Below are 13,929 nucleotides of genomic sequence, written 5' to 3'. Positions count from 1 at the left end.
ATCAATTTCATCATCGTATTCATCCCCACATTAACCAACGAATTATCATATGTATGAATAATTTCTCAAAACTACCGGGAACTGATTATACATGATAATCTAATAATCACATGCCGTACTTACCACTCTAATCACCCAATCATCTATCCTCTTCGAACATAATGACAATATCAAACACCAATTATATGTATGTAATCATGTAATCTCTAATCTATATACTTGTAATCATTAAGATTAACTTTGTTCATTACTATCATAATTCCAATCACCAAATTGATATGCTGATAATCATCACCTAATCACTGCTTTTCAACATCGTAATCAAATGACTACACTCATTCACAGAATCACCTAATCATTACAATCACAGTTAGCAGACTCATCAACTCACCTGCTCACCCAATCATTAATCATTAATCATACGAACCCAATCATTAATCATCCCAAATCATTCATCCAACACACCACTCGCACCTAATCACTCCATCTCATCATTCCCCATCTTCCAGAACACAATCACCTAATCACAAAATCACCCGTACCAATCACCATACCAATCCACGAACGCTTTAATCACCATGTTTCTGACCCCCTTAACAACGGCCAGGTCCGGAACGGAACGGAACACGTACGCATCTGGACATTCTCCTACATCTGGCCACCGCTGCTGTGAGTATACTGCCTGGTATATCGCCAGTATGTCCGTGTATGATCTGGTATATAACGTGCACTAACCCCTCCCTCAGGGTGGGTTATATCTGACTGTACGAGATATGATGTGTATATCAGGGTATACTTCCGATTTCATTAGACCCTTCCTCTGTCCTGTGAATATATCGCATATCAATGGAAATTATATGTTCATTGTCTCTCCTGGTTTATCCCATACCTGAGCATATTATCTAAGATATATCAGCAGTGCGTTAGTTCCTGAAATATATATATATATATATATATATATATATATATATATATATATTTTTTTTTTTTTTTTTTTTTCAAACTATTCGCCATTTCCCGCGTTAGCGAGGTAGCGTTAAGAACAGAGGACTGGGCCTTTTTCAGAATATCCTCACCTGGCCCCCTCTGTTCCTTCTTTTGGAAAATTAAAAAAAAAATGAGAGGGGAGGATTTCCAGCCCCCCGCTCCCTCCCCTTTTAGTCGCCTTCTACGACACGCAGGGAATACGTGGGAAGTATTCTTAATACCCTATCCCCAGGGATATATATATATATATATATATATATATATATATATATATATATATATATATATATATATATATATATATCAGTATATACCTCAGTATATTTCGCCCATCGACAACAATGCCTTCAATATCCTTCTAAAGTCGTATTGACCGCCATGTTGTGACGTCATCCCTCCCCCTGATATGACGTCATAAGAAGCGTATATATTTATTTCTCCATTTATTAAATTGTTTACTTTATTAGTATTCTAATCACTAGTATTATTAGTAATATTAGCATTATAATTATAATCATCATCATTATCATCATGATTAATATTACAATTATAATTGGAGTGAGATATTACATGTTCTATCTATCTATCTATCTATCTATCTATCTATCTATCATCTATCTTTAAGGTGATCACTATCTATATCTACCCGGCAGCACGACTACAAACTATCCCAGGAAGGCTTCGCTAACCAGCCCGGCATCTATCCTCGTCCCCTATCCCAGGTGAGGACTGGTTGAGGGGGCGGGGGGGGGGGGGAGGGGGGGAGAACCACTGGTGTCAGGACTGGATGTAGGGATTGGTGGAGAGGACAGTTGGTGATTAGCCCATCAGGGATTAGGTAGGGAAGTGTTAAGAGCTTGGGGAAGATTAGGGGGATGGGTTGAAATGATTGGTTCTGGGATGAATTGTGGAGGTGGGAGGGAGGGGGTGTGGAGGAACGTTAAGGTCCAAGTATGGGAGAGAAGTACATTGAGGGGTAAGGTCAAACGTCAGGGGTCAAAGGTAGAGGTCACAAAAGGTCAGGGTCAAAGGCAGAGGTCACAAAAGGTCAGGGTCAAAGGCAGAGGTCACAAAAGGTCAGGGTCAAAGGTCATTATCCCAGGTTGGGACCTACAGAATGGCGTGGCACGACAGACGATGTTTGTACGACCGTTAAGATGAGGCCACGTGTGTCCAGGTTAAGTCTTGCACATGTACTGACCACGTCCGCTCTACATAATGACGTAGATAGGTCCACTGTATATATATATATATATATATATATATATATATATATATATATATATATATATATATATATATATATATTGGAAAGGATCACAATTTTGCGCGTGATCAAGATATTCCTATGAGTCCACGGGGAGAATGAAACACGAAAAGTTCCCAAGTGCACTTTCGTGTAATAATCACATTATCAGGGGAGACACAAGAGAAAAATATAACAGTCTCTTCGATGTATATCAACTGACTGTTATATTTCTCTCTTGTGTTTCCCCTGATGATGTGATTATTACACGAAAGTGCACTTGGGAACTTTTCGTGTTTCATTTTCCGTGTGGACTCATCGGAATATATATATATATATATATATATATATATATATATATATATATATATATATATATATATACATAAAGACTAGATCATCTTTTATGAAACCTAAAAGAACGTTCTGGACGCCATCATTGCCAACTCCGTCGAACCCAACTGGTGGCGTCAGACCTTGATCCTCCTCCTCACCTCTAGTACCTGACGGCGTATTAACTAGTAACTCACAATGCCATGACTGTCACTAATTATCTTACCAAGGCGGTGATTAGCATAGCTTATCAACCATACAATTGACATATTCTCTGTAATGATAGTAATGGAGGACTGTGAGTTAGTCGGGTTTAAACCCGAAAGAGAATCTACAGGAAGGTCTCAGCCCACGTACAGCATGAGGTGTATAAAGTCCCAGAATGTTCCCCTAAGGTGCCGGTGGCGGAGCAGCTGCTGAAGGCGAGGCAGCAGGAGGAGCGAGAGGAGCAGCAGCAGCAAGAGAGAGGGGCGGGGTCTGACCTGACCACTACCACCAGCATCTCGGCCACGCCCAGGGACGAACTAATATATTCCCGCCTCTGCCGGGGACATACGTTTATGGTCAGTGTCCGTTACGTCTTTTGATTCCCTCTCTGTTGTTGTAGTTTCTCTGTAATTCATCGGAATAAGAACGTTTTTTTTACGCATTTCTTCCCTAGATATTATCATACTCGTTATATCTAATGTTTTGAGCTGAAATATTGTACTTTAATTGCTGAGAGTTAATTAATCACGTCGATTTCATTAGCCCCATTGAACAGTACAACCGTTGATTACGACGGAACGACCCTTCGGACTTTGGCCCCTGACTCCTAAGGGTCATGTCAAACGCCAAAAGGGCGTCATACCCAAGGGTCGTACCGCCGTGCGCCAAGGGTCGTATCCTCGTGCTCTTCCTGAGGTCAAATAAATAAATCTCTCCTACATCAACATGGCGGCGGTGGCGCACACCAGAGCGCGCGGGAAGCCTCGCAGCTGAAGTGTCGTGTGGATCGTCGTGGCAGCGCGTGGCTGACGCTGATGCCCGCCCTGGTGGAGGAACACAGCCTCGACCCGCCCATCCTCTCCTTCCACCACGTGCTCTCTGACCACCAGCTGGCCGTCATCCGCCACCTGGCCCTGCCTCTTGTAAGTAACCCCTCCCCCCTTCGACCATTACCACCTGCCTCTTCCCTAACGGAGGCCATTGCATGCATAAACCATCACACACACACACACACACACACACACACACACACACACACACACATATATATATATATATATATATATATATATATATATATATATATATATATATATATATATATAAACCCTCCGTTCTCAGCCTCTAAGAGCAATAAATTATGAGGGAGGAAATGGCTGAGGGATGCCCGTGTGTAATGGTGAAAGGCAAGTATTTCCGCACTTCTATAAATAAGCTACAAAGGTAAAACAAACGAGCCGGAACGACTGACCCAAACTTTAACAAGCTAAAAGCTATATTTATCGTAGCCGTCCTACCTTTCCACGTCCCTCCTATCTATATTTTCCCCCCCATTAACTGAGCATTATCTTGTTAAACGTACATTACCGACTTGAGGTGAGCTGGCTTGGACGTTCGCTATGGCCTCCCTTCGTAAATTCACCATCTCGGTCTTGTTAGCAACCTAGACTTACTTATTCTTTACGTCCCATGAAAATAATATACACGCGCATCTGTATTGCTTTATTTAGTTTGTTTGTGTGGCGCTGGGGGTCGGCGGCTAGGGTGGACAAAACTAAGGTTCTTGGTTAAAATGTCTAGACATCATCTCCACCATGGCACCAAGCCCGCCCGCCCGAGACACGCCTGGCAGGATGGCATGTTGACGACCTTGAGCCAGCGAACGACCAACCAGTGGGTACATTTAGCTGGCGTCCAGTAAATCTGGGTACGTTGGGCATCCATACCATATATTTTGATGGTACCTTTAGCAGGCTGTGTGAAAACTGGAACACAGTTTGGCCAAGGTGTGACGAACTGAGGTTTAATTGATGATCAGGAGCAAGAGTTACATTTTGCCAGATTATGATAAAGCCAAGTACATTTAGGCAACGTATCTTTAAACCAGGATTCACTTAGCAAACCAATTATATAATAAAGGATACATTTAGCCCACGAGCAATAAACCAGGGTACATTCAACCAGTTAAAAATGATACATTTGGCCACCGCGCAATAAGTAAAATCGACCAATGTTGAATCAACTATGGTAGATATAATAGACTCTGTAATCAAACGAGCCAGCGAGAATTAGAGCGTTATGTGCTTAACGAGCCGCCCCGGGGGATGGTCACCCAGGCTACGGCTAACTAGCGTGTCAGCAACTACGGTACGCGTAGTCAGCGCGTAATCAAACGAGGGTACACACTCGGCCAGCTGTTCAATAAATCAGGGTACATTTAGCCAGTCAGCAATCAACCAGGGTACGTTTGCTGGGAAAAATGATATCCAGCAGCCTAGCCCCACAATCTCGCTCACTTCTGACCTTAACTTACGAGTCGTTAACAATCATCAACAATTTCAATAGTACACAGAGTACAAATTTTTCACGACCACCCAACCAACCTACCCCCCTAAAAAATAGCGTATGTAGAAAATGTAGATTATTTTTTAAAAGTTTTCTATTGAAAAGACAAAAGGTAATCATATATATATATATATGTAAACGCACGTACTCAGCGAAAAGTGAATATTGGTCGCTAATGTTGATAAGGCATTAGCGCTCTCAGTACAACAATAACTGAAAGAACAAAAAATTATAGAAATACGCAGGAAGATATGAATCGCCATTTTCGTATATTTCTAAAATAAGCACAACCACCCTGGACACCCTTAACAGTGAAAACATTAACAACTGTAACCAAACCATTATGTGTTGATGAAAAATAATAATTTATGTAACCAAGAATACACAATTCACAATTCACAATACACATTCAGAGAGTACAACTAATACGGTATGGAAGGTTGACGATAGACGGCAGAAACCATATTAATAATTACAGTATAGAGAACTCAACACTGTGACGAAGGTGAAGAGGATCAAGTCTAGGAGAATTCATAAGCTGGAATGCTTTAAACTCCACTCAACTCGTTCGTATGTAGAGTTAAAATCTCTCCTGAAGTGGCATCAATAACTCCGTACCAGGAAGGATCAAGTCTTGGCATAAGCGGAGGAGGATCAGTTGTTTCACATCAGAACCTTTAAACACTTGATCATGACTCCCAGTACCGTCCAGACAGCGACAGCTACTGGTGTAATACTGGGCGTCCAGGATACACCAAACGTTAAGGAGACACAAGTATGTTTATTGTGGCTAGTGGTGGAATTATATAGAACTATGAGAGGAGCTAGGAGGGTTGTGGGGGGGTTTTAAAAATAAAGGAAAAATGAAAACGGAACTGGGTTTTAGGAGGTATTGTACTCGACTAGGCTGCAACTACCCCTTCTGGGACATATCCTGTCCAAATGCGAGTTGATAGTCACTGGTGACTACACACAGACCTTCGAAGTGGACCCGAGAGAAGTGGAGGAATAAAGCGGTGTCAGCATACGAGTGTTTTTGGTTATCTGATGTATATAAATAGATGCTAAGGAGGAAGAACAGTGCGGGAGACAGGACAGAACCCTAAAGGAACCCGCTGTTGACCGGGAGAGAGAGAGAGAGAGAGAGAGAGAGAGAGAGAGAGAGAGAGAGAGAGAGAGAGAGAGAGAGAGAGAGAGAGAGAGAGAGAGCTGGACATGAGGGAAGGAGGGAGGGAAGCCAAAACCAATAGGACGGAAGCTTGGGGGGGGGGGGGAGCGAGCAGACCCTGATGCCACACTGTCATTGAGTCAGAGGGTCGATATATCAAAGGTTACAACAACGTTCGATCCTCCCCCAGTGTCTCTCTCACACAGGCGACGACCAACTGCAAGACAGGGAGGAATGCCACCGTGCCATCATACCCGGCGACATCCATGTTGATGGCACGAAGAGAAGGCCAAGACGTCTAAGAAAACGGGATCTGAGAAAAGATCTGAAGTCTTTGGAAAATAATGTCCTTGAGATAGGCTGGACCAACCATAGGCATCCAAGATGAAGGGAAAGATGAGGATTTTAAGCGTAAATAGACAAGGAATGGCGGCCCACTGCCATAAGCCATGATCATGATGGATGCCATTGGGTCCATACTCCCTGCCTGCTGCCCGAGAGGAAAGTGTTTCTTGGGATGTACGTAAAGAAATTACGGAGAGGGACAGAGGATAAATGAGAGACGCGACAGGGGTGTCGTCGGGTAATTTCAGGTATCCAGGGCAAAGTGAAAACAGAGCCACAAAAGCGTAACGGGCCATTGAGAGAGAGAGAGAGAGAGAGAGAGAGAGAGAGAGAGAGAGAGAGAGAGAGAGAGAGAGAGAGAGAGAGAGAGAGAGAGAGAGAGAGCGGAATGGCAGAGTGAAGTAGACGTAGTGTGATAGGTGATAAAATATCAGAAAGTATTTTAAAGCAAAAAGACTAAACAAGTGTTCTCCGTGTTTCCTTTGCACCCTCATATTCTAACCTGTGTATTAGTACATTTACGAACTCCAGGTACCACTACAGTATAAGCCACTCGCTAACATGAGTGAAACAGAATTGAACATTACTGTATGATTTTTCAAAAGACTTGTCAATAATCATACATCATCAGACCAGAATCTCTTAACACAAGTCAAAATATTTGCAATATAAATTAATGCTTCTAAACAGTGATAAGGTTGGATTATCTGTCGACAGTTGGAGCAAGCGAAGGTACAGGATTCAAATAAGGGAGAAGAAGGCAGCCCCATACAGAAGCATAGATCATCGTACACCGCTTGGCTGCCGGCACACGCCCACCCCACCCTCCGCGCTGCCAGCCGTATGGTAGCAGCCATCACAGGTGGGTCTTCAACAACCCCATTTGGTCATGACACTATATCATTTGAGCACGACGGTACGACCTTAGAGCACGATGGTACAATCCCTCACTATGATGACCTAGTCTTCTTGATCTTAATCTTAAGGGTTTTAGGTCAATGGCCATATCATCTAACCCAAGGGTCGTATTGGGTCGTTTAGAGGTCGTGTTGTTTGGGTGAAGAGGTTATCTCAGTGTAATATGTTTAGAAGTGAGAGAAAGAAAATAATTCAATACAGTTTCGAGTCCAGATATTGTGCAAACATCAGTGTATCAATACACGAGTCGGGTAATTAATTTTTATTCAGAAAAATTGGAAGATGAAAGTGAGAATAAATGAAGTTAATATTAACTGAAGTTAACGTAATCTGGATCAGAATGAAAAATGAGTTTGTGTTTATGAAACGTAAGTTTAGCAAAACTTGGTTGTGGAATTTAGTTCTATGTATGCAATAACCACGAAAAATTAAGTTAAAATTAGGCCATGTTTAAGTAAACTTTCGTCAGGTTAGGAAGTTAAGATTAGGTTTGGTTACTTAAGGTTCGGTTAAGTAATTCAAAAGCAGGTGTTAAGTGGCTACGTTCGGTGAAAGTGCTAAGTATAAAAGTTAAAAGACCATGTCAATTAGGCCATCTCATAGCACGATAGTGAATCAATGAACAGAAAATCATGTAGGCGATAAATTTACATCCTTAGCTTTCGAAAATGACGTAGAAACGTTTACGTCTCCAAAAAAAACACTCCCCACACACCACCATTGCTCCTCCCCCCCCCCACTCCCCCTCCAGCGCGCATGCGCCATCTCCCCCTAACCAGTCTGGCCGCTCCCCTTGTCCTGTCAATAATTCGTGCCAACTAAAATATTTAGGGAGGATAACGAACTGTCTTTCACCAGATCGGGGAGTCATGCTGGTATTTTCTGCGCGTATTTTATGTTGGTATTTTGTGTGTGTGTGTGTGTGTGTGTGTGTGTGTGTGTGTGTGTGTGTGCGCTCTCCCAACCTCTCGTAAAGAACAGACCTGACCCCACCACACGGACGTAACAAGACATTTTTTTTTAATTACGTAAGATTCATACGAAGTCTATTTCCCAAGGGTACGATAATACGACCCTTGAGCACGGCACTAAGGGCCTTAATTCTGCCCGTACGGCCCTTAGCCGTGAAGTGACGACGCTCAAGCCTTGGCCCTGACCCTTTACCTATCATGGGTTGATCCGTCGTACTCTTGGCAACAGGAAATCTAATGGACATTAAAAAAACACATGACTGTTCAAAGACATGTTTCCCCCCCGGAGAGGAAATATATGGCGGCTGTGTCCGAATGCGAGAATGTGGAAGAAACTGTAACGCCATCAAACCCCATCCCAATCCGGATATATGATCGGAACACACACACACACACACACACACACACACACACACACTCACACACACACACACACACACACTCATATACACACCCACTTACATACACACACACACACACACTCACATACCCACTTACACACACACACACACACACACTGGTCAAACCTCAGGCGTCTGAACGCACCCTTTTCCAAAAACGCTTCCAGGTTAACCATATTTCTGGCCATTTGCATGTATGTACCTTGTGCTCGAGTCATAGCGTACGTGACCCCCTCCTACCCTTTACGTAACCCCGGCAGGTCTGGAGGTGTCGGAGGAGCGAGGGGAGGCGGAGATGCTGCAGGTGAACCAGTATGGCAACGGGGCACATTACGACCCCCACATGGACTTCCTCGCCCTCTACCACAGGATCGTGAGTTGCCACATTTTCCTGCACAACACACGTAGTCATACATAACAGTTCTACCACTCGTGTCACACAATCTACGTCTTGTGTTTTGAGTGCAAAAGTTCTAGTACACGATGATTTATATTTTGCATCTTCAAAAAAAAAAGTGAATTTATATATTCCTAAGAGTCCACGGGGAAAAATGAACACGATAAGTTCCCTAGTGCACTTTCGTTAACAACATACTAAGGACATTAAAATATAATGACTAAGATTGACAAAGCAAAATTATAACTGAGGACAGTAAGAACGCGATAAATAAACTTACTAACAACATCATAAATGAGGTAGAAACATACGATAACTAATGATAAGACTACAGTAACTAACAATACAGTAACAGGTTGCTAACACCATAGTAACTAAGACTACTTAAGATATGGTAACTACGGTACTTAACTACGATACGTGGCAATATTGTAATGAGGGTAACTAACCATTGTAACTAAGGACACTAATAACAGTATGACAACTAAGGTTGCTCATTGTAATATCGTAGGACACTGGCAATACGGTAACTAAGGTGGCTATAATAACTTATGTAACTAACAACGTAGTCAAATCCATAACTTAAAACTTAGACGGCAAATATCATACTCAAAGCTGAAATTAGTATTATAAAAGTGCCGCTAGTCAACTGTATTGACGACCATAAGTAACTAATATCAAGACGAAAATGATATATATAAATCCCAATTCGAATTCAAAAAAACCATGCCTATGGTCGATTAATCATTCATTGAATGCGATAAATCAAGTCTATGTACCATACAAATAGCTGGTTTGTTTAGCGTATGTGGTGGATAAATACAAGACTCACATCAGTTAAGATCAATGGGTCCCACAAACTGCCGGCCAATTAACCCTCCTCCTGGCTGAATTTATTTCTCGCGGACATTACCAATGGGCTAGTTTGGCTGTTAGCGCATTTAACAATGATAAATCCATGTTCCGGTAATTATGCTGGGAACTCACTACCTCAACGGCGATACCAATTTAGGGCGTCTTAACACTGCTGCTTCTCACACGCTACAGAGATGAATCAATTGTACTTTTCCAAAGGAAAAGTACGACGACTTGAGTAACGTAAGTTAACATTCCAGGAGTTAACATGACTATAGAGTATAATCATACTGAAGAAGGTCAGCTGTCGTACTGAAGGGGGTCAAGAACTTTGACTGCGAAAGGGTCATATGAGGATGGTTGGGATGGTAGATGATAAGGTTAACTTTTAGCATCTTAAAAATACTGTTTGTACGTCTAAGTTTTATATTACTATCCTCAAGCAGGAAGGGACGATCCTTGAGCACGACGGTTATATAACTTCCATCATGACAGCCCGGCACTTTAACCCTTAGGAATGGAGTCCAAGGCCAAGCTATCATACTGAATGACCGGCCACATCCTCATGTTTAAAGTGTTAAAACTTACCAACTTCATAACAAGTGAAACAAGAAAGTAAATCACTAGTTCTAAATCTTTTAGATGTAAACTACTATCTTTCTGATGTAAACTACCATTTTATGATCGTTAATAAATCGCGCCCTCCCTTACCATATCCATCAACTCCAATGTTTTTGATAAGCCTCCTTACCTCACGCCATGCTGGTCCTAGGGTCATGTAGTTATGTAATCCCAAACATCTTTCAATATATGAACGCTGTGTATCTTGCTGCGGTATCATATGTTATATTTGGTGGAATTTCCTTCCTCTAGCAGTATTTTTCTACGTATATCGTGAAAATCTATTTGTGTAATATATATAGATCCTATGGTATCTGGAAATTAATATATAGATCCTAGGGTATCTGGAGCTTAGTTACCTTACACCCTTTATGCAAATTAAGCTCCAGTTGCGGGCGCGTCTCTTCTCCAAAGTAAAATGAAATCAAAATTTCCTCGAGTGTGGTAAATTCACGGTTCATGTTTTAAGTTGACTTGGCTCTAGCAAGGCGTGAGGAGACCTAAACTTTTTTTTTTAGCGTATTTGTTGACTCTAATGCTTCCCATCTGCTAGACGGTGACTAAACTAAAATTTTGCTATACATATTATAAGCCGATCTTAAAACTGTTCAGAGAATGTTTCGAAGTCTCGATCACGTGCTCTGAAGTGTCATAAGTTGTTTCACGTCCAAACGAATGAAATAATCTTAATTACGTGCCTTTGTCCTCTTTTGGGCGCACGGAGCTGGCCAAGGGGACAGACGATTATATCTTCCTATTTGTGAAGAAGACCCAACGGCCGCTGAAATTTCATCAAACGAGGAAAATTTAGCAACTACCACGATTACGTTGCCACAGTCGGCCATGTTGCAAGACAGACGACTCCTCTACACTACCTACCCTGGCTGGCCCACCTCTGACCATACTAATAACTACTTGTCATAACTACGGGGCCATAATGACAGCTGCTGCTAAGATTATCATCCTTACCTTTCTGTCCTTGTAAGTTGTAAGAGCAATTTAACAGATTTGGCGAAGAAAGTCTGGGTATGTACACAACTAATGTTTACTAGACATGATCGTTTATAAACAATCAAATGAGCTTCCAATTGGGCTACGAATTTTAACGTATATACATATATATATATATATATATATATATATATATATATATATATATATATATATATATATATATATATGTATATATATAGAATAAGATTTTCACCTATCTTGGAATTTATGCTATCTTATAAACTGAAAAAACCAATGAACACACAGACAGCTGCCTTCTTTAGTCTTCTCTGTCAATTTACACACTAGTGTCTTCCTCATTGTATGTTTTCATGGTGTTTCTCTGTAGCTTCCGCATCCTACCCAGTTTTAGGATATTTTATAGACTGATATTTCTCTATGACTGTATTAGTTAAGCACTCCCAACTGAGCGTGTTTGTGTATAGATAAACATCAGGTTTTTATGAAAGTTTCATGATAATAACTGATTTTCAAGACACTAACATATTTTCAGTTACAGTTTAATACAGTCAGAACAAGATAGTATAATGGAAATTCTTGAGATTAACGAAAAAAAATGTCCTCACTCAGGTCTCAAAATTCAGGCGTTTATCTTCAAATTTTAATTTCATCCACATTCATCAGAAGCCGTTAAATATTTTTCTTTTTGACAACTCCACTTCTATACAATTCCTAATACTGATAATTACCATTATTATGTAAGATCAGCTGTGAGACCAGTCATTACTGCTTAGTACGGTGTTTAGTGCAGCATAAGGGAAATATTTCCCGATAATCTTGTTTATAATTAATAATTATCTGCAACATAAGGGAAACATTTCCGGATAATCTTGTTTATATAATCAATAATTATCTAACATTAGCTGTATCAATACAGTGGGAGGCTGAACAACCAGACGAGAAACTTATCAAACAGCATCCCAATGGAGACCGCATCGCCACCCTCATGTTCTACGTAAGTACATTTATCTTTCTCATGTTATTAAGAACATTGTATTTGAAAGTTCTTTGCAGATTTTTGGAATAGGATAATTCTACGTATATGGAATATCATCTAGAATGAGTTATTCGAAAGAAAATGATTCTTCACCCCTTGAACACGGGGCGACCCCTGGGTATGATGACGAAAGTCAAGTTCAAGATCTGAGCATCACACACACACACACACGCACAAAGGTCATAAGGTGATCAGGGGCTGTACCGTCAGCTCTAAAGGGTCAAGAACCATTAACATTTTTCATCATCTTTTTCATTATTCTCCTTGTGTAACAGTCCACATGAGCTACTGGGGACTCGAATCATTGATCCTTTTGATTAACCTGACAGCTGACAGATATATGGTTCTAATATATAAATTAACTTCATACTTAAAGCAATAGACATATTTCTTAAAAATCCAAACGTAATAATCAGTTCTATACTTGTAGAAGAGTGAGGTCGCAGTTCATGTTAATGTATACAGGTTGTATAATGAAGTTGCACTGGTATTATATACAAAGGTTTCATTGATGTTAATATAATTGGGTTGTACATGTACTGTTGTTAAGATACACATATACATCATACAGTACATGGAATGTACATTTCTTCACCAGATGAATGATGTAGAAGAGGGTGGGCGGACGGTGTTCCCTCGCGTGGGTGTGGGCGTGGAGCCGAGGCGTGGCAGCGCCGTGTTCTGGTGGAACTTACTGCCGTGCGGGCGTGGCGACGTGCGCATGCTGCACGCCGCCTGCCCAGTCCTCCGCGGCACAAAGTGGGGTTAGTTTCTCCACATCCACTCACAACCACGGTTATATTCCCTCATTATTTCCTTCCTTGAATATTAATTCTAACCTACATTGATCTTTTCCGGAAACATGGCTGCTTGTGTCCCCACCATCTATTAGACAACGAAATATTGTAAAAAGCAACTGCTTCATACGATTAGTTTCTTTCCTTACACTACTAAACTTTGGAAATCTACGTTTGCACGTTTTTCTTAATAGATATGACGAGGTCCTTCCCCTACACCATTAAGCTTTGCTTATCTATTTATCTAATGTCTATGTCTTTCAACACTTCGACCTGAACTCTTTCCGTACCGTCTCTTGTCTTTCATTACCCATTTGTACAAAAAT

At 41.1% G+C, this 13,929-nt stretch overlaps 1 protein-coding gene across 1 annotated transcript in view; it reads left to right on the top strand.

Annotated features, from left to right (window-relative positions):
* The window catches only part of LOC139754432 (prolyl 4-hydroxylase subunit alpha-2-like), a 30,336-nt gene that overhangs the window by 14,006 nt on the left and 2,401 nt on the right, over positions 1-13,929 (top strand). The window contains exons 6-13 of the mRNA XM_071671711.1: positions 608-669; positions 1,641-1,709; positions 2,962-3,129; positions 3,523-3,696; positions 7,350-7,494; positions 9,183-9,295; positions 12,687-12,764; positions 13,405-13,570. Coding sequence (XP_071527812.1) covers positions 608-669; positions 1,641-1,709; positions 2,962-3,129; positions 3,523-3,696; positions 7,350-7,494; positions 9,183-9,295; positions 12,687-12,764; positions 13,405-13,570 — 975 coding nt within the window. The remainder of the gene's footprint in view (positions 1-607; positions 670-1,640; positions 1,710-2,961; positions 3,130-3,522; positions 3,697-7,349; positions 7,495-9,182; positions 9,296-12,686; positions 12,765-13,404; positions 13,571-13,929) is intronic.

Source organism: Panulirus ornatus, chromosome 2 (genome assembly GCF_036320965.1).
Source record: "Panulirus ornatus isolate Po-2019 chromosome 2, ASM3632096v1, whole genome shotgun sequence".
In the NCBI taxonomy this organism is placed as follows: domain Eukaryota; kingdom Metazoa; phylum Arthropoda; class Malacostraca; order Decapoda; family Palinuridae; genus Panulirus; species Panulirus ornatus.
This window is presented reverse-complemented; position numbering and strand designations above follow the sequence as displayed.